The 23,799-nt window shown below is 47.3% G+C and overlaps 1 protein-coding gene across 1 annotated transcript in view; it reads right to left on the bottom strand.

Moving 5' to 3' along the window:
- Positions 1-23,799, bottom strand: part of LOC104508248 (collagen alpha-1(XXVI) chain-like) — a 43,477-nt gene that overhangs the window by 3,821 nt on the left and 15,857 nt on the right. The window contains exons 4-10 of the mRNA XM_010149807.1: positions 20,913-20,957; positions 17,722-17,838; positions 16,346-16,498; positions 10,390-10,482; positions 8,896-8,957; positions 6,448-6,510; positions 1,284-1,328 (exon numbers count right to left, since the gene is read on the bottom strand). Coding sequence (XP_010148109.1) covers positions 1,284-1,328; positions 6,448-6,510; positions 8,896-8,957; positions 10,390-10,482; positions 16,346-16,498; positions 17,722-17,838; positions 20,913-20,957 — 578 coding nt within the window. The remainder of the gene's footprint in view (positions 1-1,283; positions 1,329-6,447; positions 6,511-8,895; positions 8,958-10,389; positions 10,483-16,345; positions 16,499-17,721; positions 17,839-20,912; positions 20,958-23,799) is intronic.

Raw genomic sequence — 23,799 nt, forward strand, 5'->3', positions numbered from 1 at the left:
TTAAAGAAAAACTCCTCAGTTACACTCCATGTTTGCAGAGCTCTGGCCACAAGCCAAGCCTTTCAGTTTGGTTCCTGCCCTTGCAGTGGGCCAAACCCAGGCTGTGTGTTCCTGTCAAACCTTTATAATGCGCAGCTTATGTGAACAACTACGCTGAACTACCTGGAGAACAGGTTTTGCTCTCATCTGACATTTACTCTGAACATCAGTGAGTTACCTGGGCTTAAACTGAAAGTGGGGAGGTTTAGATTAGATAACAGAAAGAAATTCTTCCCGGAGAGGGTGGGGAGCACTGGGACAGGTTGCCCAGAGAAGCTGGGGATGCCCCATCCCTGGAAGTGTCCAAGGCCAGGCTGGATGAGGCTTGGAGCACCCTGGTCTAGTGCAAGGTGTCCCTGCCCATGGCAGGGGGGTTGGAACTAGATGATCTTTAAGGTCCCTTCCAACCCAAACGGTTCTGTGATTCTGTGGTTCTATCTCGTTGTTGGAACAGCAGGAAACTGGGATGTGTGGCTAGCACCGTCACTGCTCCCTTATAAACTGGAAGAGTGGCATGCAAGCCCATCCTGAGGGCTTCACGCTGCTGTCACAGAGCTCCGAGCTGGGCCACGTGCTGCCTGAAGTCTATCCAACATACTTTCACATACACTCAAGCTGTAGTTGGTTGCCCCCATTGCCTTAGATATGGGCTTGAAGGGACAGAGAGATGCTGGGAAATACTATAGGGTGGGAGAGCAGAGATGCGAGAACTCCAACTCCCTGCACATGCAGTTTGATCTCTTCTGGGAGTCTGTCCCTGAGCTTGTGGGAGGGACAGTGGGGGAGTAATTCCCTACCTTGTAGCAGCTCTGTGTGGCAGAACAACTGCCCAGAGAGAGGGTGGAGTCTCTTGCCCTGGAGACTTTCCAAAGCCCCTGGACTTGTTCCTGTGTGATCTACTCTAGGGGATCCTGCTCTGGCAGGGGGTTGGACTAGATGATCTCTAGAGGTCCCCTCCAACCCCTTCCACTCTGTGAATCTGTGAACAACCACTGGGGACCAAGGGGGTGTTCAGAGAGCATGGCGAGACAGGCAGCTGACAACATGGCCAAGGAAATCTCAAAGACCAGGATTTCTAGCATGTATTAGGATCAAACGCAAGGTTCCAATCACCTCTTGGCTCTGCACTTTTAACTGTGGACAGGACTCTTGCCCTCCACAGAGCATCCTTCCAAAGGGAATATGGTTGAAGCACAGGAAAGAGAAAAAAAGAAAGTAGAACGGCAGTAGAAATACATGCTTACATCAGCACCTTTGTCACCTTCCTCACCCTTCTTGCCTGGTTCACCCTAAAACAGATAAGAAACAGAAATCTGTTTTCATGTGAGTGAGGACCCTGTCCAGGCTCACTTACATCCCTTCCCTCCAAAAGGACAAATTAAAGGCAGAAGCAGCGTTTCAACCAACAGAAAACAGACCCTCTGGCACTTCACGCCAAGGGCCAAAGTGCTCTCGTGAGCTCTGTCCTGGCTCCCACCAGCTTCCCGGGAAGTCATCACCACGTCTAACACTGATGTGCTTGACCAGGAGTGGCCAAGCGCCGGAGGGGCAGGCTGCAATGTCCTGGGCCCACAACAAGACTATGTACATCTCATGAAGATCTCCATGAGCAACACCTTTATCTCACACCGAGATAAAAATACCGTTCCCCTCCCCCAAAACATGCACAGGTTCATCTTTGATTTAGAACATAAAATCCTCCATTCTGCTTTCATTAATTAGTCACATCATTTTCTGCCTCTGAAGATGCTCATTAAGCTTTTGTTGAACAAAGATCCCTATGTGCTGTGAACATTGGCCTGATGCTCCCCCCTAACCAGGAAGTTCATGCATTTCTCAAAGAACAGATGACATGGAGAGATTAAACCACAAGCTGAACATGAAACGAGGGAAAGGGCTAACAAACTGGTGAATAAAATAGAGTGGAAACGCCTGGGCTCCTCAAACCTGTTGGCTGTCTTTGAGATACTTGCAAAGCAGGGGTGGGTATGGGAGGAAGGAGTGAAGAAAAGGTCGTGTGAATTGTACAAAACAATGAGGTGGAATTAAGGAAGAAAAAGAAACCTCATAGATGACCTAGGACCTCTGTGGATGCTGCCATCAAAACCCCCTAGTTGCTCCACTAGCTCCCTTTCAGCCAACCTTCATCTCCACCGGTTTGGCTGCACCCTAGCCATCGGTGCCAGCGCAGACATCTCCTCCGTGCAACTGTTCAGTGTTGCCAGGACACCGTTTGGAGACATCTCTTCATCTCATTAAAGGGTTTCCAGCTCAGCTTGGCAGACCAAAGTGCAAGAGAGAGCCGAGAGCAGCTGATGTACTTTGGGTTGTTTAACAGCCCACCTTGGAGCTCTGCTAGTGCCAGGAACCTCACGGGGCAGGGGGAAAGCTTCTGCCTGCCAAGGTTTGGCTGGAGGGGATCTGCCAGCAAAGCACATCTCTGCTGTTGGCATGACGCCTTCCTGATCACAGCATTTCAGCACTGCTTAACATGCAGGAAGACTACGTTTGCAGAGGAGTACGTTAAGGTGAGGTTGCCTATCGAACAAATGTCTAAGCTGGAGACAGTTGACCTAAGCGCTGCATCTGAGAGCGCTGGCTGAACCAGCTGCAGTCCTGCGAGGCGGTATTTACAGTGCCAGGCAGGCACCAAACCCATCTGAGTCTTGCACACACCCGCAAGTACATCACTTACAGGAAATCCCTTAATGCCCCTCTCTCCAGTCAGACCTGCTTGCCCCTGTTGGAAATAAAGTAAGTGTCATTAGGAGATATTTTTTCCATTTGACAAGAACATAGTGTAATTTTTACTAGTGGAATTAAGATGGCTTAATGAAAAACCTTACACTTGGGATAATATTAAAAAAATTCCTTTCCCTTGACATTATCACTTAGAGACAGCAAAAGGGGGTCATGGTTTTCTGTCAAGCATCAGCTCCAAATCCCATCACACTTTGGAGAAGTTGGGTTTGATACAGAGCTACTCAGCTCAGTACCCTCTCAGTAAGACGATTAGCAATTTTCTGAACTTTACAGCAGTCAGTTACATTATACCAGGAAGGAATTTGGCTGGAGATTTGTTTCTTACAAAGATACCGCATTCTTCTCTCTAGTAAAACTGACGGGCTTATGCTGCCCCAGACAGCAAACAGAGCCCAGGGCTCCCACAGAGCACTGATTTAATCTGCCTCCTGCTCCACACACACATCCCTGCCTTAATCCCAACAGCTACTGATCAAAACACACGTACAATATTTTGGTTGGTCTGTTTCTCTTTCCTGCTGTGTTAATTTTTATATTGATCTCAGTGGGGTTTTTTGGGTTGTTTTGTTGTTGCTGTTTTAAACAGAAACATTTTGAAATGATACGTGCTTGTTTGGGGTGGAATGAAATGCCATTGAACTAAGCATCTTTTTTTCCCCCGTTTTTCTCTGCAGCATTGGTTTCACACCCCAGAGAATGCTGGGGCAGGGCAGAATCCCTGACCAGAAGAACAGTTGTAGATTATTTCATGAGAAAGCAGGAGCTGGGGAAGAAGGAGCAAAATTTAAAAGCATCTTTAGAAATCCATTGCTGAAACAGCCACATATTTAACCTGGCTCTTCTCCTCTAGACATACACAGAAACACACTCATCCATTTTTTCCCAGAAAACCACCTAGCTGGCAGCAGCTTTTTGTAGTATTTGCCAGAAAGGGAGAGCTGCTTTGTTATTGTGTCCATCAAGCTGCTGCTTTGTATAAAAAAAAACCAACGGGCCTTGGGCATCTAAAAACATTACTACAAGAGCTGCGCGGTGCTGGGCGAGCAGCTAGCCAGCACTAGACAAAGGCCCGTATCGACACGAAAAGCGCTGGGAGAAAGGCCCAATTTCTCAGGTGCTCCGAGCATCTTCAAAGGGAAGTACTTAGATTCTGCACTGGAGGGAGTAAGGCCTGTGAAAAAACACAGGCAAGAGGCAAATCACAGAGGAGACATAACATCACACTCGAAATACATAAACAGGCAGTTCTCCATGTCCAGGAGGAACAGAAAGGATGTTATCAGCTTAAAGGGGATCAAAGGATATTTAGGCTGGATGTTAGAAATCTTTCATCCCAGGCCCTCGCTAGCTGCACCTCTGCAGACTGCCTGGAGATGATGTGCTGCTGTGTCACCGACACTGTTTAAGAACGAGCAGAGGCTGATCGTGAGCAGCACACATAGACGTGCCATCCAGGGGATGTGCTCAGACTGCTTCAGGTCTCTTCTACGTCTGTTCTCTCGGAGATTAAGTGGGAAGAATGTATAATAACATTCTCTCAAATCTCAATGGGTACTATAAACCCTCCTCTGCTTTTCTTTGCAGCTGCACAGCTCCCCTGCTCTGTGTAAAGCTAGCCCTAATTTGTATCCACCAAACCCAAAATTGCAGAATGTAGTTGTCAAAACCAGCGTCCAAATCCACACTCACAAAAGACAAAACGTGCACAGAATGTCCTACAGAAATTCTGTCAGAAAAAGCAACCGGCTTTGCTTTCCACACTAACAGAGGAAGGACAGGAAATAAAGTTTAGCAAGACATTTTGATATTTGAAAATCTCGTTTGTCCCAAACCTAGGAGGAGAGTTACAATTCTGAATATCTAAGAAGGAGGGAACAAAATCAAAGTCTAAACTCTGTACTGAATGGACACAGTGCAACAAAGCTTTTGTTTCAAAATAAGCGTACTCTTAGCAATAGGGTCAACCACAAACTACAGCAAAATGTTAAACGAATTGTTGAGGAAGAGCTCTTATCAGTTTCCTGGATGGAAAATTGACACTTTACCGTATACCATGCCTTTTTCTCTTTTATCTTAAAATTACCATTTAATGGTGATGAGTTGTAGTTGGTAACCTGTGCTGAAATCTCATCAGTTAAGGTTTTGCCCTCAGAATCTTCTAGTCCCAGAAATACATCAGTCTGTGATCTATCAGTAAAGCCAATACATGCCCAGAACAGCTGATCTGCACAAGGTAACTGTTATTAAAAATTACTAACAGTCACTTAACACGGTCTCTGTCTTTCAGGGAGCTGCGAGTGATTTCTGATGTAAGAACAGGGACCAATACCCAAAACAATGTGTGAAGATACTAAAATAAACCGGAGCTTTTCAAAAGCCTATGTGCTCAATCCTCAGCTAGCCACTGCTCCTTGATGTGTAGTTCCTCAGGAGGGAATGAAACAAGCCACCTGCACTTGCTCTCCTTGCACACAGAGGAACAGTTTAAGTCTGGTTATTCTCGTTAATTTGGCAAATCATCAAATTGGAGTTAACCAAATTGCATTTGTCTGTCTTGCAGACATCCCTCTGTCTTTTGGACTGGAAGAGTGAGCAGAAATGGAGATGCTGTCCTATGGGGACAGCACATCATCTACAGCCACCCATTTATAGGTGCTGACTTCCATGGTCACCTCCATCTAGGTGACGGTAAAAGTGGCACTTGGAAGAAAAGGCAACGTGTTTCCTACAGCCGCGGCACATGGCCGTGCAGCGCAGCCACCACTGCAGACGTCCATCGTTTCAGAGGTACCACCCAGTATTTTTCTCCATATCTTTCTTCCTTTCTCTGACTCTGCTCCACACCAGGGCCTTAGTGATGGTCCACAGTCCACCTGTGCCCACCCCTGCAGTTACAACTGCTGAATGATCCTCCACCACGTACCACGTTCTCAAATGATTCTGTGCTACTGGTGTCGATCAGAGGAGATTTCAAAGACCATGGCCTTCTGGAGAGTAAGCTGAACAGAAGGAGCTGAAGCCCAAATGTCACTTTGAAACCCTTCCCAGTGCTTGAATGCTGGACTGGGAATCTGATACATATTCTTGTTAGATTTTTCTCTGGTATTTCCTAAACTTCACCAGTTTGGAAATAACTTTAAAACAGCCCTTCTGTCTATGCTTAGTTATTAGCACTTGACAACCCATCAAGGCCTGAGGTACAGCACATAAACATAGTAAGAACATCATTTCAATATTCTAAATATATTAAGAACATCATTTGACCTGGGGAATGGCTTTGGTTCAGGAAAAATCCTACAAGCTTTTGCTGCCTTATTGCCACAGAAGGAAGAGTTCAGTTACACTACCCAAAATACTCCCTGCTAAATCGCTTCGATTGGCAGAAGAAAGTTGGTCTCCACAAGACTATACATACCATGTACTTACTACCTGAACCTCTTTAGGGAACACCAGACTTATCAAGCAATTCAGCCCTTTATCTGTACAGTAAACCATGGTCTTTGTTCTTGCAGAAGACTGAGAAACTCCATATTTAAAACGGTTCATGGCTGTAGTCCCACAGAATTCGAAAGACCTATGTTGTATATAATTTCTGAGGCACCACCCCAGATGCTCCTGGGAATCTCTGAGTATGTGAAACCTTACCCTCTCTCCTCGGTCTCCTTTGGAGCCTTTTGGCCCGGGTTGTCCTGGAGAGCCTGGCAAGCCCTAGAAGAGATGCAGAACAAGAAGGAATTAATTTCTACTGTGCATCCTTTGTGTAGGTGTAGTGAATACATTTCCCAGTGATCCTCAGATCCCATATACCCAGTAAGCACTTGGGCTGGATTCTCTTTTACCCTCAAGCAACAACAATGGAAGCTCTGTTTGCAGATATCCTGAGACCTATAGTTTCTGCGTATCCCTCTATTTGGGTCTTTTAATGCACTGCAGGCTACTGATGTAACATTTTTTTAAGAGGTCAGCAAGACAGGATAGTTCTTGTTCTCAGTTACCAAGAAGAAATTAATACATGGATAGTAAGGTTAGCTTAAAAATCCCCACTACTTTCCCCCTCTTCATAATTGCCTCAGTGGGTGGCATGAGTAAGCATACATACCTGAAAATTAATTGGATTGTGCAGTGGAAATTATTTTGAAGCTATTCATTCACCCCAATAAACAATTTTCAAATTAAGCCCAATGTCTACTAATAATTTTGCTCCCTGGGTTGAATAAATCTATAAGGCAGCCACCAACGGATAATAGGGCATAGTCTCCAGATTTCTACTAATTGAACTGCTTTGCAGAAATTGATCCAAATTCTTAACTTATCCACCCAGCAAAGCCACAGCTATAAGCCAGACAGAGAGAGAACAACATTGTTTGTTTATATTCAGCATGTCAGCTCCCCATGACCATATGCAAGATGCTTTTTTCCACCTCAAGTGACTTGCATATCACCTTGGAGACTGCTCCACTCCAGACCACTGGTGATTTGAGCCAACCTGCTCAACACCAGCCCCCAGACACCCCCACCTCTCAGCATCCAGAGAAGTGGCCTTTGGGGGCATAGCTGCAAGGAGCCGCCGTGTCTGGTGAAGTGGCCCACGAGGATGGGGCGTTAGTGTTTTAAGGGTCCCAAGGTCAGCTGGAAGGCAGCAATGCTCTCCAGGAACGCGTGGCTCCTTGCCTGCAGCCAGCCCTACCAGCCCCACCAAGCTGCACAGTGACCTGGCCTCCAGCTGAGCTACATCTCCCCTGGGCCCACAGAAGGTTCAGGAATACTGGTCGGATTTAGGAGGTTGACTAGGGCTGCTAAACAGGTGGGGCTTGGCCCCGTGTCAAACACGCAGCATGAACAAAGCTGAAGTGTCCATAAGCATCCTTTGCTCCACAGCTCCCAACAGTGATGTTCAGTGTGTGATTACATGGGGACACTCAAGAACACTGAATTGCACAAATCTGTTATAAACTCCCCCGATTTATAGCGTGTGCTGCATGTGAAAAAGCCAGACTCTACTACAGAACCTATTTCTGAGTTGTGAATCACCTTACATTTAATCACATCAAACTGCCTCTGTCATTTTGCTGCCAAATTTCCCACCGTGTCCGTACCTATCTGGAGTTTCTCATCGTTCTCCAGAGCATTCACTAATTGAAATGATTCTGCTACACTGGCAAACTTTCACTAACCTGCTGTCCATTGCTTCTTCAAACTGATTAATAAGTACATAGGAAAAACCTCCTTTCTCTAATTTCTTGCAATTCCAAACCTCCTCTTCTCAGGATCCAAGTTCCACCCCACTGCTAAGCTCTAACATTTCTCTGTCTCCGTGCTCTTCAGTCACTTTTACGTCTTTAGTCATGTTAGATTCCTTTGAAATATTTGACGTTACTGGTTTACCTCCACATTATGTAATACTCTTCCCAAAACTGGAGTCCCTTTGTATCAGCTAACCACAATTTTGGGTAGCTTGGCAGCTCAGTACTCATCATGACTTCACTTCTTTCCATTTAACCGGCATTTTCCATCCATGCAAAATTTGCCTTTCTCCTCTCATAAATTCCTTTGAGTGAGTTTATCACACCCCACTATTACTGCACACCCTCCCTCCAATTTTTGTATTGATAAATAATCAAACTGATGGGAATTTGCGATGTTTTCTTGAACAGAAAGGGCTATTTCTCAAAAGCTAGGCTTAACAAATTCACTCTGGTGAATTGGTGAATTCCCGCTAGGCTTCACTCTGGTGAATTGGTGAATTCCCATCGATGCATTTTTGTTCTTTTTGTGTGTTCCACAGGAAACGCCGTATTTCTCTATCACTGTATTAGCGAAGCACATGTCAAATCCTTTGCATCAACTCAGGCCACAGTGAAGTGTTTTGACACAGCAACAGCAAGATGTGTTGTTATGATTAAGGGAAAATCTGCAAAGCACAATCTCTCAACACCATTCAGAATGAAAAAAAGGTATCAGAATCCCAGAATTTCATGGTGAACAAAACATCAGATCCAAGACTTAAATCCTACTCTCTCTCTTTGTGCAGCGAGATGTTTCACACATAACCCCCGACCCTACCCTCAGCCCCAAAGCACTGAAGCACCTTACTTGTGATCCAGGGACTCCGACAGGTCCTGGTGGCCCTTTGGGTCCGGATGCACCGGGTGGCCCTGGTGAGAATCACCAATTGAGACAATTTTAAGGAGACTCAGAAGGAAGGACCCTACATCCCAAACGCATGCACTTCCTTTCACTGTCCTGCTTATTCACCCATCGCCGGACTACAGCATAAGCGCGTCATCACACACCGGGTTACGGGATACCCACATCCTGATACAATAGATCCCTATCCCTTAGAGCTCTGGGAGGATAACAAGGTGAAAATAGGCACGAGGATGGCAGTAACATGCTGCATTTCCATTCTTTAAAATGACAACTTTTGAGGAAACTTAAACGCTGTCCATGAAACAGCCACATCAGAGCGAGATACAGCAGTTGCTGTTTCTGAAAGAGCCTCACAGGGTGGCAAGGGAAGCCCACAGCCTGCTAGGGTCTGTCTCTCCAGTGTTGTCAGAAAGCTGGTGATGGACAGGAGGGAGGTTTGGACACAGCCAGCACGAGAGGCTGATGTGGCAAAGCAAAGCTCTCTCTTGTTCTTTGCTCACTGCAGTGGCAATAAATGTTTTTAAAATCTCTACCACAGAGAATCCTGCTTCCAGGGCGAGTTAAACGCTGTCTAAACAGGTCAACTGGTTTTACATAGTCATGTAACAGATTCATTCCTTTTGGAAAAATAATTATATCTCAACAGTAGCTGTTAAATTATACCTGCGAATGGGAGACAGGATATTTGCTTTGTGTGAGCTTAGCAATACTCCTCTCTGCTTTAGTTGTCACAATCCTCGAGAGGAAGCAATGTGGACATTCCACACAAAGTACAGCTGAATCAGCCTCAATCATTAATGCATCACACAAATGCTTAAGCCAAAGAATAAAGGAATTGAAGGATAAATGAAAGGCCCTTGTAATGAAAGGAAAATCCTTTTCTGCAACTAATGGGAGTTCACTCCTAAATATGCATCATACAGGGAAGTGCTGTTGTTTGCAGGAATATTATCATTTAAGCCACCCATCAGCACAGAGAAAAAGATGACTTGACACTGAATTTTCATCCCAGATTCTGATTTCAGTTATGTTGATGTAAATCTGGTATAGCTCAAACTAGCTCCATAGCCTGCGTAGACAGCACAGAACCACTGGCCAGATCCTCCTCAGTGAAGCTCTGCAGCGACAGGATTGCAGCAGTGGTGAGAACAACCCTGCTCTCCTAAAGGAATTCACTGCACCACCCATTCCTAGGGACAGTCCTAAATAAAGACAGACAATAAAGATGTGTCCTGACAAAGGTAAAATAATCTGCCACTTTCAACAGATAAGAAACTTGATTACTTCTTGCCACCCTTCCCACTCCAGACCTACTGCTCTACTGCCCTTCTAGTGAGGACGACTTGCTTTCCCTGCAGGCATCCCACGGACCACCCCACTCTCCTTTTGCTCATCTTCCCCATCATTACAGCTTTGCAGCTCAACTGAGTTTATTACCTGGTGGCCCAACGGGGCCTGGGGCTCCCCGTGGCCCTGGCAGGCCGGCCATGATGGTGTCTATGACGGTGGAGGCCAGCTGTGGTTCTCCGTCTGTGTGAAAGAGCAGAGCAGTTAGTGTCAGGCTGCCCAGTCCTGCAGGCAGGGCCTTGGTCCAAATGCCTTTGGCTCCTGTTGCTGGCCAAGGGCAGGCAGTGCTTCAGGATGCAAAATCTGGGCTCCTGGAGCAATTGCCCTTCGCTCCCTAAGGGCACAGGGTGCGTCCCCTAGACCTGCAGAGCTGCTCATCTCACCTCTGATAACCCCAGAAAACTTGTCCTTTCTGTCAAAAGTTGGTGTCCCTGAACACCTACATAATCCTACTTCTGAATACCAAAGCAGATTAAGAGTAGCTCTGCACTGGACAGCAATAACTGACCCAAAATTTGTCGTCTCCAAGACACATCTGGCTTCTGGCTACCGGAGGTATCACACCTGGTTCTGGAGCTCCCTCCTGTCTGGCATCAGTGAACTGCTGAGCCAATCTGGCAGCCCAGCACATCCCCACCACCCCAGGGAGCTCACCCTGGATGAGGGGGTGGTGGGAGATACCATGAGGCCTAAGGATGCAGGAAAGCCTGGGGAGAGGGTGTGCTCTCCCCCATCCCCATAGTCAGGAAGCTCTTGCCATGTAGGATTATTTTAGGTGTTCATCTAGCCAGCTTTAGCAGGTTGACTGAGTTCTGGAAAATGGATGGAAATGGGAGTGGGGAAGGGAAGGGAAAGCCCTTTGGCAGGAACTGGAGGAATTTTGTGCTTTTGCACATCTTTCTCAGTCCTCCTGTTACAAATAAAGAGCAGCAGCCTGTAGCTGTCCCCATCTTCCTTTATCCTCCAAAGCAATGCCACTTCTGTTCGTAACTGAACAGAAAAAACACAGCTATATATGAAAAAGCAACCCTTATTATTCATTGCAATTCCAAAGCCATAATCAACAACCCTATTCCCTATGGACCTGGACTGTACCATACCAGTGATCCACAGGGGCACCTGTATAGCAGCATCTTCCATTTGAGCATCCCACAAGACTATTTGACAGATGTGGAAACCTAGAGGCAAAAGTTCCATGAACGACCAAGACAAGATCACAAAGCAAGGAAGGGAACCCCCATGTCCTGGTGGGTTGGAAGTAGGTGACTTGCAACCCACTGTCCTGACTAGTGCTGCAGGACCAACATCATACGTCCTAACCTGCACGAAGATGTTGGCTCCTGGTCAGTGGGATGGTAAACCATCTGAAAAGTCCACATTTTCCATAGCTGGAGGCCACCATGAAGGAATAATGTCCGTCTCCTGCCCGTGACCTCAAACTTACTCATGTTTCCTTTCACCCATCCCTTTAGCTCATCACAGTAAAGTTCAGGGGAACCCTCTGCAGTAAAAGGCTGCAGTGCCCCACTGCTATACTGGTGCCAATATAAAGTGACACCAGGAAGACCAGAAGGGTGTCAGCTCAATCTGCAGAGTCCAGCCCAAAGCACAGGAGGTGAAATCTCCAGAAACGTTAGCAGACACATTATGAAGCCTTTTCAACTTCTGGAGCGTTGGCAGTGATAGAGAGGACTTTCAAGCTAGTTGTTTAAAAGCAGTTCCTGGGGAAAACTGTGAAATCTCTTTAACTGCCAAGGATGACAGTGTATCTCTGCAATGCCTTCCTGGCAGCAGAACAGCGCAAGATCTAACCCAGATCCCTCCGAGAACCAAATTTCGTGCTTAAAGCCTGAATGCGAACAGGTATTTCTTTGACTGTTGTTTCTAAGCACATCCATCCTCCCTTCTTCACAGCCCTGAAACAGAACAACTGAGACTGTTTTCATGTTCAGAAGGAAAGGTACCCAAGTGAAGTGTGTAATCCAATTAATGTGAGTTTTATTTGACCATGTCAAAATCCATCACGGCTTTGGGAGTGAGATGAAATTGGGAAATGAGCACTGAACAGCAGTGAAGGCATTAACAATTTCAGAGCCTCTTGTTTTTGAAGAACAAGTGGTCAACAAAATCAAATGCACTTCAACTGAGAGGGGGAGAAGATGGGCTGCAGAAAACCAGGATTTAATTATTGCTGGAGGTAAGCCAGGGATAAAGATTCGGGTTACAAAGCATTCCAGCTAAATGGTACATTATTACGATGACAGTTACTCCCACAGATCCACCCATCCTGACATTTGACTCAAAGTTGTTTATGAAAGGTGATTCCATAATTGTGACACAGCATAGAGCTCTGCTCAACAGCCCTTGAGCTCAGTAGCTCCCGATTTGGCCTCTGCAGCAGAGGAATATGGCCATGCAGGAAATCTAGAGTGGCTCCTTCCTCAGCTGCCAGGCAAAACTCACTCAGATCAGAGTCCCCTTCCAGGATGAGCTCCGAATGACACATATTGTGAATGAAATGGGATTGAAGGGTTTTAAAACACAACCCTGATGTTTTTGAAGGGACTTTCTCCATATTCCCCCATCAAGCAGCAGGGAGAAGTCCTGTCTCTCCTTATAAGCTCCCTTCTCCTTATGAACAGGGGGGCATTCTGGGGCTCTCTCCAGCAGCCACAGAATAGCTCCAGCAATGAACAGTAGTAGGAATCTCCTTTCTCACCATCTCCTGCGCTGACCTAGGCTCTGCGGCGCTCCAGGACTGGATTTTAGTTCAGTGCTTCTGGATATACCAAAGCAGAGGGCAGACAACTGCCTGGCTTATTTCAGAAGACTGATACACAACCACATCAGGAGCTTTCCAACTCCAGGCCAAGCCAAGAGGAAGAGCACAACCAGCCTGACCTGGTCAGACAGGAACACATACATTCTCTGGAGGAGGGCACAAGCACCCTACAAAGGGGAAACCTGAAACAGCGCAGAAAGGCCCTGAACGACGCAGTGAAACGTGCCCAGGCAGCGTGGCAAGGCCTCTCAGAGGCACAGGCATAAACAGCTTTGAAAGCAATCGGAATGGTTTCTAAATCACATGCTGTCCTCTTCCTCTTCTCCTTCCCCTTCGCCTCCTCTGCTCCATTCTCCCTTCCTCAGGAAGGGCTACGCATGGCAGCAGGGACTGGGATGTCGCTTCACCAATCTGTTCAACGCCCTTTTCCACCAGCGACATGCAAGCCAGCTGTGCCTCAGTTTCCCCTTGCTCTCCCTGCAAAAATAGGTTAATGTTCTCTCATGTGTCCTTTGCAAACTGAGATCTTTGAGATGTAAGAAAACACAGCCCTCAACAGAGTGAAAGTTGCATTTTTTTCCCTAAATATTATCTTGGCTTCAGCATGAGAAAGAGGACTGAGCTGGCTCTAGACCACATACCTGATCCACTCAGTTTTAAGCGGCAGAGAAAGGAGGCGACCCTTGCAGCAGCAGCCTCAGCAGTGGGGAACGGCAGTGCAGCTTCTGGCCTACGTCTAATGTTTCTGACTCAGGGATAAATTCCCCCCTTATAGGCTTGATTTGCTGAGACAGGATGGAAATGAAGTAATCCTGTCTTAATTTCTTTCTGCTACCTGATCTGGTGGGAGACAACTGGGACCAATTTCTTTACCACAGCACAGTGAAACTGTGAGAAAATATTTGTCTCCCCATTTTTGGCTTCCGCCTGCTGATAAACATTGCCAACAGGAACTTGTTGCAATTAATAAAGGCACATGCATTAACCATGTTCAGGCGGAACCAAACACTGTACGACTACTAATAATCTGATACAGCTTCCTCACATCGCCGTGGGTGCACAAGCCCATTACCAGGAATATGGTTCCCTCTGCTGTCAGCAGCTGGAATCTTGTGTTTATAGTTTTCAGATGTGCTCTGTTCACAATAAATAATTGTTTAAAAATCTGCCCAATTCACAAGGCTGAGTTTTATCAGTTGTAGAAGATCAGCATTCCACCAACTGTGGTAGGCAAAATCAGCCAGTACATAAGCAAAATGGTAAGTTTTGTAGAGAAATGGTCTTGATATTGCCCTAACTTTATCGTGACCACGTAGATAACTTATACTTGCGGTGAGACTTGTATGAAGGAGAATTTTTAGAACAAGAAAAATTGTCACAAAGTTTTGGGCTCCTCCTTCTGCAAACCAAGAAATCCACCATGGATACGGGGTGCTGGGCTGGGTTCAGGGCTGCCGCGGGGATGTGACTGTCACCAGGTACTCACGGTCCTCAAGTCCATGCAGGAGCCTGTCGCTGCCCGGTGTTGGCAGAGATAATACAGATATTTATCCGCTTCCCATTCTGGGACAACAGAGAGTTCACTCTTCTCACACATCAGCTGGGATGGTTGTGTAATCTATGCTTTTTACACTTTTAAATCTATCTGCTACTTTGCAGGAAAGACTTCAATTTAAAGGGTGATTGGAGGGAGGGGGCAGCAGCAGTACCCAGACCATCCTTAAGGGTCCTTTGGAATAAAAGGCTGAAGGCAGAATGGCACCATGTGGTGTGATTCTGCAAGTCGGTGAGGTGACTAACGCAGAACATTCTTGTTATGAGGCTTGTGAGCGTGGCGTATCAATCTACATTTTGCAAAAATCTTAGTATTGAACCACAATTCATTTCAGCCTGCCCATACGTGTTATGTAACTGAATATGAAATCAAGCTGTTATCCTTCCCAAATTAAAAATACATCTGTTCACTTTCAGGCGAAGGAGTCTGGAGAGTGGAGTGGGTGGAAGGGAGATATCTAGAAAACTGTCAGACACAGGGAGACATTAATTCTTGGCTCTAACTAATACAACTGAGTCTGAGGCTGGACATGAGCAGAAGAGCTAGGGAAGAGGCACAGATGAAGTCTGAGGGAGTGGAGATGGCAGACCCGACAGAACTAGGGTTCCTGGAGTTTACAAGCCAAATGGAGATACAGCTGAGCTCTGCTTTAACATTAAGTCAACCGTATCCTGGGCTGTATCCAGAGCAGCGTGGCCAGCAGGTCAAGGGACATGATTCTCCCCCTCTACTCTGCTCTCCTGAGACCCCACCTGGAGCACTGCATCCAGCTGTGGAGCCCTCAACATCAGGATATAGACCAGTTGGAGTGAGTCCAGAGGAGGCCACAGAGACGCTCGGAGGGCTGGAGCCCCTCTGCCATGGGGACAGGCTGAGAGAGTCGGGCTTGTTCAGCCTGGAGCAGAGAAGGCTCCGGGGAGACCTTATAGCACCTTCCAGTGCCTGAAGGGGCTACAAGGAAGCTGGGGGGGACTTTTTACAAGGGTCTGTAGCGACAGGACAAGGGGTAACGGGTTTAAATTGAAAGCAAGGAGATTCAAATCTGTAATTCTGTGTTTTGTGTGGATGTGGGAGAATGTTGATGCACCAGAAACGCAGGTGGAAGAGGCATCTGCAGAGGCAGGAAAAGAGCTGCATTTAACAGATGTCCTTGTTATGTTATATAATTTCAGAGTTGCAAACCTTTGGTACTTGCTGATTTCTGAGCAAGCCCGAGCACTGTCACACTGCAACAGCGGCACCAAGAGGACTCTTAACAGAGCAGTTTCATTGCACCAGCACCTCATCACCCAGACCGCTGTACTTCTCTACCCACTTGTCTCTCATGTGGTGCTACCTGACTCTGCCATTTTCAGTAGAGACCTGCTTCACAGCAGCGACTCATGATGGAAGCTTAAAGGACACCAATTTCCTTCCTCAAAGCTATGATGAACCCAGAAAACAACCATAAGTGTCCCAAACCCTATTTTTAGAAGAGCAGTGACTTAGTTCCTCATTCTGAAGAGGTGAACCCCTCTAGATTCTAAGTCTTACATGTTTCATCTTGAACAGGAACTTCCAGGAGATGCACAAAATCAGGGCAGCTCTCCTAGCTGCTCCCAGGGAAGGCAGGGCCCTGGCATGGAGGTGGGAGGAAGAGCTGAGTCGCTCTGTGCCTGCTCACTCTGCTGACATACCAGAAAAAATTGGGAACTGAGGAGAAAACTTACTTTCTTTTTCAGCTGTGGGCTGGAGTGAGTAGAGAACCCCTTGTTGGAAGGTAAGAGGGAGGCTTGGCGTGGCTGGTGGTCCTGGAGGACCTGGGGGACCTGGGATCCCAGTCTCTCCTGGAAGTCCTCTTGGTCCTTGAGGTCCTAACAGTCCTGTGAAGAGGCAGGAAAGGATGTGTTAGTGCATTTGAAGATGTGAAAATGGTGCTGCCATGTAGAAAGGCAGTAAGAAGACAAAGGATTTCTGCCCTGAATGCTAATTGGGAATTACAACTGTAATTGGGAATTATGGGTATGGGGCAGGGAAGGAAATAGGAACAGCTTCCCAATTTTCCATTATTTGCTTTTAAGCATCTTCCTCTGCCAAGCAGATAGCCTTACTTGGCTCTAAGCTGCTGCAAAGCTGAATTCCTGAAAGAGTAATATCTTCCCCCCTCCCTGAGGCCGAGCAACAAACTAAGGGCAGCAAGGCGTGCAAGCTAGCGCCGCTCTTTCTCGTCCCCTCCACGTACACCTCTGTGTCACCTTACTGCCAGGAAAGCACAGAGAGAACAACGGAAACCCAGTCAGTCCAGCAGCAGACCGATTCTGCTTCCTGTGGGGCTGGAAGGCTCCCGTTGCAAACTGAGAAACCAGAAGGCAGACACATCCTTGGCCAGACTTGAGCCATTGACAGGGTGCCAGAAAGTGCCAAACGGTGTTCAGGGCCGCTCTCATATTTAAGGCACTTTCAAAGTTTCAAATCTTTCCTGAGCTCAGATTTACAAGGCACAGCCTTTTAGACACGTACAAAGCACAGAGCCTGAGGTCTGGCACCTATGGTGTAGTATCGCCTTCATCAAAAGATTCGGGAACATTCTAGGGATGAAGAAAGTCTCCTAGCCCAGGAATGGAGTGTAGTCTGAAAGAATGGCCTCAGAACCTTTTCCCTTAACATACAAAAGCATCGTTAGTTTGACATCCTGGCATCTGACAGCTTGACACAAGTGGTGGAGAAAAAAGGGAGTTAAAACGGGCTCACAGCAAGAGGGTTAAACAGGGAATGCTCTTATCCAAAGGCTGGCAGATCAGACACTGGTTTTCACAGCTCCTGGGCAGGATGGGGAAACATAATCCTGCCCTGCAGCTTTCTGGGACAAGCTCTCTCCAGCTCCACAGGAAATCCCAGGGTCTGTCATTGCTTGTGCAGGAGGTGGCCCGCTCTGAGCGCCACTGGCCAATTTCAGTGCACAGGAGACTCACTGGAATGGGTTCAATACCAACTGAAGATGCTCAACACGTCATATGTCCAGCCTTTTTATGATCTGTTGTCACAGGTGACGTGTGTGAAGTGAAGCAACTCCTGCCACGGGAGCGCTGCCCTCCTCCAGACTTACCTGGCGGCCCCGCCGGGCCCCGCTCACCGGGTTGTCCCTTGTCTCCTTTGGGCCCTGGTGGTCCTGGAAGACCAGTTGGTCCGACTGGGCCTGGAGGACCAACCTGTCCTGGCAGCCCTGAAAACATTTGGGAAGTAAATGAGTTGGAGGTCAGGAGGTCTTAAGTAACCTAGAAACTAGAGGGGAGGGACTCAGAGGTGCAAGGGGGAGACATGCAGCTTTGCAGACGGGGCGGTCCTGGTGGCAAGAGCTGGCTGGTGTGTAGGCCAGAAGAGCCAGCCTTGCTTCTCCTCTTCTTCCTCCGATCTTTAAAGAAACAAGCTTGTCCCCACGCACAAGGCCCACCCCAAAAGGTCGGCAAGATGTGTGCCTCCAGCTAGGATGTGCTGGTCAAACCTAAACTGAGCCCACACTGTCCTGAGGTCGGGACGGCTCTGGGCAGGGTCTGGCTGGTCCCCCAAGCACTCCCCTGCTACCTGCATCTAGACATGTGTGCCAGCTCTGTAGTAGCCCCAGGGTGTACACAAAATACATTTGCAAAAGCAAATCAAACTCTGCCTCCCACTTGCTCTGGCTGATACACACATACCACCCAGAGATTCTTCCTCAAAGATGTCTCCCTGTTTTCTCCTGCTGTCATTCCTCTAACAAGTGTACCATGTTGTGCACAAGCATTTTTCACCCCAAACTGAAATTAATGCACCCACACTTTTGAAGTAGCTAGATGCCTAATTCATATCCATGAAGAGGGTGCTGAGCAAACCCACCTGGAAATACCGGCAGCACAATAACTACAGCCCAGCGGGACGCTTCTTGGCAAGCCCACTCAGACCCCCACAAGCCTACAGAAGGCGCAGGAAGCGTTTGTGACCTAAAAGTGACCATTTCTAATGACACTAAATAAAATCTTAATGTTGTTTTGTTTAGGCTATTGAAACAACAACAACACTTGGCAATTTTATGGTGTTTTTCAGAAAAACACTGCGTGTCTGGCTCACAAAAGCAGTAGCCGCTTTGGAAAGATACACTTAAATACTGTGCAAACATCAGTGAAGCCTTTAATACCTTGGAGAGGTGGGTGAATTTGTCTGCTCAGATTAAGTGGTCAGTGGTTACAATGAAGGCATTAACGGTCAGAGCCAAGAGAGTCAGAGGTTTCTGTGCAACCAAAGGGCTCTGCATATTTGAAAGCCGTGGCAGGTGCAAACTACAAAGCCAGAAGATCTGAGTCCAAAGTTCAGTGCACTCAGATTTCAGGTTTTTGTCTGTTATGTAGCACCATAACCCAGCAGAGCACAAGGTAAGTTTTTGATAAACTCGTAAGCAGTGTCCTTCCCCTTCCCTGCTATCGGAAGATGTACTGGACCCTCCAAGAGCAGTGCCAGGAGAACCTGCAGCACGTAAGGGGTGGAGGAGAATGGGTTGGAATAGAGGGAGAGAAGGAAAAAAGGAAACAAGCTGGCCAGCTAACACCTTCAGAGCTGGTATAAAAAGGAAGAGGCTACATAATAAAAACCAGGGCTCACAGGATTTGCAGCTCCCACAGTTGCATCTGGTTCCCACTCCAGGAGTGGGGCTGCCCACCTGGGGCACAAAACCCTGTCCCCCCAGGCATCCATTCAAACTCTGCATTTCTTAGAACAAAGCAATAATCCCCCAATATCAGACTCCCTTGAAGGATTCCCCTCCTCTTTTCTCTTTTTGCCAGTCTGGAGAGATGTTCAAATTACCTTTTGTTTGAAAAATGAAACCTATCCATGGTGAAAGTGGGCAGACTGAAGAAGTGAGATTTTCCAAAGGCTTTGTGCGGGAGTAGGTGCCTGTACTTTTGTTTTACTCACTCCTCAATAAAGATCAGATTTGAGTATTGAACAAAGAATTAGGGTAAGGTTTTAATTCCGATCAATTTGCTTACCCACAGGGCACAGACTAAGTGAGGGGCTGTGAGTAGAGGGGCTCCTTTAAGGCATCTCACCTGACTGTGGATGCTGGACCCGACAAGCTCAGGCAGGTGATCCGGAGCCCATTTAAGAGAGCAAGAGCATTTGTTCACAGCATTGCAAATAGCTCCTCACCCTTACCAAAAAACCCCAACACACCTGAAACTTGAGTGCAGCAAATTCTTTCCAGCACAGAGGGAAGAACAGCAGAAACGCTGTTTTGCAAGTACAACTCACTGTGCTGCTGAGCATGGGACAAAACATTTCCTCGCTCGTATAAATCAGCCTCAATCCTTCAGTTCAACCTTTAGAACTCAATCCCGTGAACTTCTGCAGACCAAGAGCAACCGTTTGCTGCTGGCATCCTCAATCACGCTGCTGCAGTCGAGCTCTAAAGAAACTGGCACTTACTCCCCTGAAGGTGGAAAGCCCTAAAGGAAAGACTAGGAGAAGCAGCACTGAGTAATGTGTCAGGGAAATGCTCGTACTGGTGACAAATGGTGTTACCAGCATAAAAGAGACAAGTGCAAAAGGGAGAAGAAAGAGGGAAGGATTCAGGGGGACAAAAGGGGGAGGGAAATGAATAGGACAAATCTTCAGCTGGCATAAATCAGCCCTGCTGCAGTGGCATTGCCTTCAGTGAGCTGAAGCTCACAGTGAGTATTTAACCTTCAAAAATATAAAAGAAGCAGCCATGGGTGGAGGGAAAAAAAAAAAGGCAGAGGGTGAGTATTCAACTGCTGGACACCAAATCAGACATGTGGAGACCTGGATTTTCTTCCTGGTTCTTGTCATTAATCTACAACATGCCATCTGTTCCCCTTCCTTCCCCAAGGTTTTCTCTGTACAGGAGCAGAGTTTTCTCTGTATGGAGCTTAGCAAAACGATGCCCAGAACACCAGCAGCTCTTGGTGCCCTGGCAGGCAATACCAATAAGATAACAATGGTGTTTTCTCCCAGCCCTCAGCACATTCCCTGCTCGCTGTAGCCACGTGTCCTCCAGTGAACTCTCTCTGTTGGGCAGCGCGTGCTGGGGAGCTGCACGTCTCAAGGACGACAGATAGTGTTTTGCCTCCCTAACCAGGGCAGCCCATGATCGGATAAAACCCAAAGAAGAGAACTGTGAGACTCCGAATCACTGAAGTCTCCTGACCACAGGACTCTGCTGCTTTTTGGCCGTATCACACACGGAGCTGTGCATAGCAACATTTTGTATTCTGAAGGAGGAAATAGCAGAAGCCATTGACTTACCCTGTGGTATTAGCTGCTCCTCTGCACCTCTGTGTCCTTTAGGCTCTAGTTAGGAGGGTCAGGGTAAAAAAAAAAAAAAAAAAGGAAAAAAAGGGAAAAGATATGAAAAATTAGGTCTCCTGCTGCCAACTGGCTCAGCCGGAGTATATATATTTTCTTAATACTCAGTAAAATGTATCCTGTTGATTAACAAGCTGATCAGAAAGGCCAGCAGTGCAGCTGTCTCAACAGCTCTGATTGCTTTTAAATGATTGTCTATTCTCAGCCCTGCCACTCACAGAAGAAATAAGTACCCTAATAAACGGTAGCAAGTTCTCCTGGACTTCAGCCTGGAGAGGGGTCAGCCAACCCAGAGCTGTAAGGTCAGGCAGAAACACTCCCAACATTCAAAGCCTCTAGTCTGTCTCAGCCACTTCTGTGTGAGGCACCAACATCCTCCCTGAGCCCACCCGGCTGGGAAACCTGGTGGCACACAAGCTAGCATTTGCATTTGCTTTGGCTGAAAAACTGGAAGCAGGGCAAAGCAGGCAGTGTTTCACAAAAAACTCTGAGGAAGAGGATGGGAGGGTTGGAGCTTTCCACCGCCCAAACCACACAGGACACAGGTTTGACTTCCACCTCCACTAGTATCACGCTTGTTGAGAGATCTCCTGAGGCCTGATATCTCTGTAGGCGAACCTGGAGCCAGCTTTGAGCAACAAGTCAGAGTACAGAGGTGAAATAGTGCCAAAAAGGCAGTCCCCCACCAGCCGAAACCAACTGCATGAAAATCCCTGCATTTCACCAAAATCTACAGTGCGGTTTTTTGATTGCAGATAGAAACTGGTGTGGGCAGGGAAGGGAGGCAAATGTCAACCCAGATCCGTGAAACATCCCCACAGCTCCTTAGCAAAGCAAGCATTTGGGGCCCACAGGGCTCGGGGAGGGGTTTGAGCAGGCAATCGCATGTCAATAAGCAACTTGACTGATTACTTCGAACTGCTGAAAGACGCTGTCTTGACCTGAACGAGCCCAGCACATGCCTGATTCCCAGTTACACTAGAGTTGTTATTCCATACTACGTTAAATAAATCAAGGCTAGAAAAATAAAGGGTAAGAGCGAGCAAGGACTACAGCCGGTAGCTCACAGGCAGGGCTGCAACGCATGTGGCCGGCTGTGCGCACAGCCTGAAGTCTGGCTGACAAGACAGGCTCACGTAAAGCTCAGACAACATCGCCTGGTTTGCGGAGGTGACGGATGAGGATGCACCTCCTGGATGTACTGCAGGGGTGGAGGGTGCCGATACTGGACCATGGGGTCAGCCTGATGCAAGTGCTATGGGAGATGTGTTCTGGGTGAATGGCAGCACGGCTCCTTGCTGAGTGAGAGGAGGTTATCATGCAGGGAGCTGCCGAGAGGAGAGGACTTCGAGCAGAAGGGACAGCGTCGTCCGTACTTTTGCCGGATTGACTTTAGTACAGTGAAGTGCAGGTGCAGAGATAATGCAACAGCAAAAATAAATGACATGGAGAAGGTAGAATGAGCATATAATGGACACTGGGGGAAATGGCTTTAATTCAGTTCCTGGCAGCTGTCACTGTGGTTCTGAATATACTTTGCAGAACATATTGTTAGTGAACCTCCCTCCATGTTGTGGCATCCTGTCAAATTATAAACATGGACGACATCTGGTCTATGTTGGTTGCTCCAAATCTGCTGCAGTCATGAAGGGCTGCCATAATAAACTGCTCGGACCAGAGGGAGAAAAAGAAAAGGCAAAAAAAAAAAAGGCAGAACAGGCCCTGTAGAGGATAAAGAACCAAAGAACTGCTCTGGGAGGAAGCAAAGCAACTGACAGACAGGGCTTTGGAAGCAGAACGGGGATCTTGAAATGCAAATGCCAAGGTCAAGGAAATTCAATGCGTGGGGATCTGTCTAGCCAAGTGGGCTCAGAGGGAGATTGTCTTATAAGTGTATTTTTTTTTCATGCCACAAGAGGGATCATAAAACAGCCCATTGTGTTTATGGTAAATTTAAAATATATAATGCAGACTGCAACTGATGTTGCTATTCATGGGAAAGTTTTTCTTCCTCATAAAACCAAGAATTACCCCTACATCCCAGTCTTCTATCGCCCCGCACCGCTCCCAGGTGGGGAAGCACTGCATTCGGCTCTTGCTAGGTGAGTACGAATTGTCCCCCTGTGAACTCGATGGCTCTCTGGAGTTTCCTCAGGAATGTTTCAATCTATCCAGGCCTCAAAATCCAGAGTCTTTGGACTTAAAACATGCACACTGACACACACAGGCAGACACAGTGGTCCTACTGAGGTTAGCAGAAATCTAACTTTCCCAAGACCAGAATACAGTGCTCCGTAGATGCTTGTGCCAACAGAAATCGAGACTAGCAACAGGTCATTAAGGCTGGTGTCGTGGTTTTAGGAGCTTTATATGCTGGTTGCTGAACTTCACTGCTTTCTTCCAGGAACATGCCTGCTCTGCACTGGCTTAACTCAAGGAGGGGCAGAGACACAGAGAGAACAGCCAGAAGTCCTTCTCCTTGTGAAGGGGCGACCCTCATCCCTGCATGGGCAGTGGGAAGGGGCCCTGAGGACACTGCACCCAGCTTGCTGCAGCTAAAAGGATGGTTTGAGGTGGGATCAGGTAAGACTGAATTCATTCCTCATCCATGAGTCTGCATGTGTGTTGGCGTGTGACCACCCCTGCGTTCACAGCTCGGCAGAGAGGGAGGAACAAGCAGCAACATTAAACATTCAGACTGAACAGCCCCTGGCTTGGAGGAATTCTGTCTCTAGAGCTAAATAACGCCAGTTATTACCCTAAAAGAGGGGCTGGAAGGTCTCAAAATGCTTCTCTGTCAGGTGGTTGTCCTGCTGGACACCAACCC

Source organism: Eurypyga helias, unplaced genomic scaffold, assembly GCF_000690775.1.
Source record: "Eurypyga helias isolate BGI_N326 unplaced genomic scaffold, ASM69077v1 scaffold14814, whole genome shotgun sequence".
In the NCBI taxonomy this organism is placed as follows: Eukaryota; Metazoa; Chordata; class Aves; order Eurypygiformes; family Eurypygidae; genus Eurypyga; species Eurypyga helias.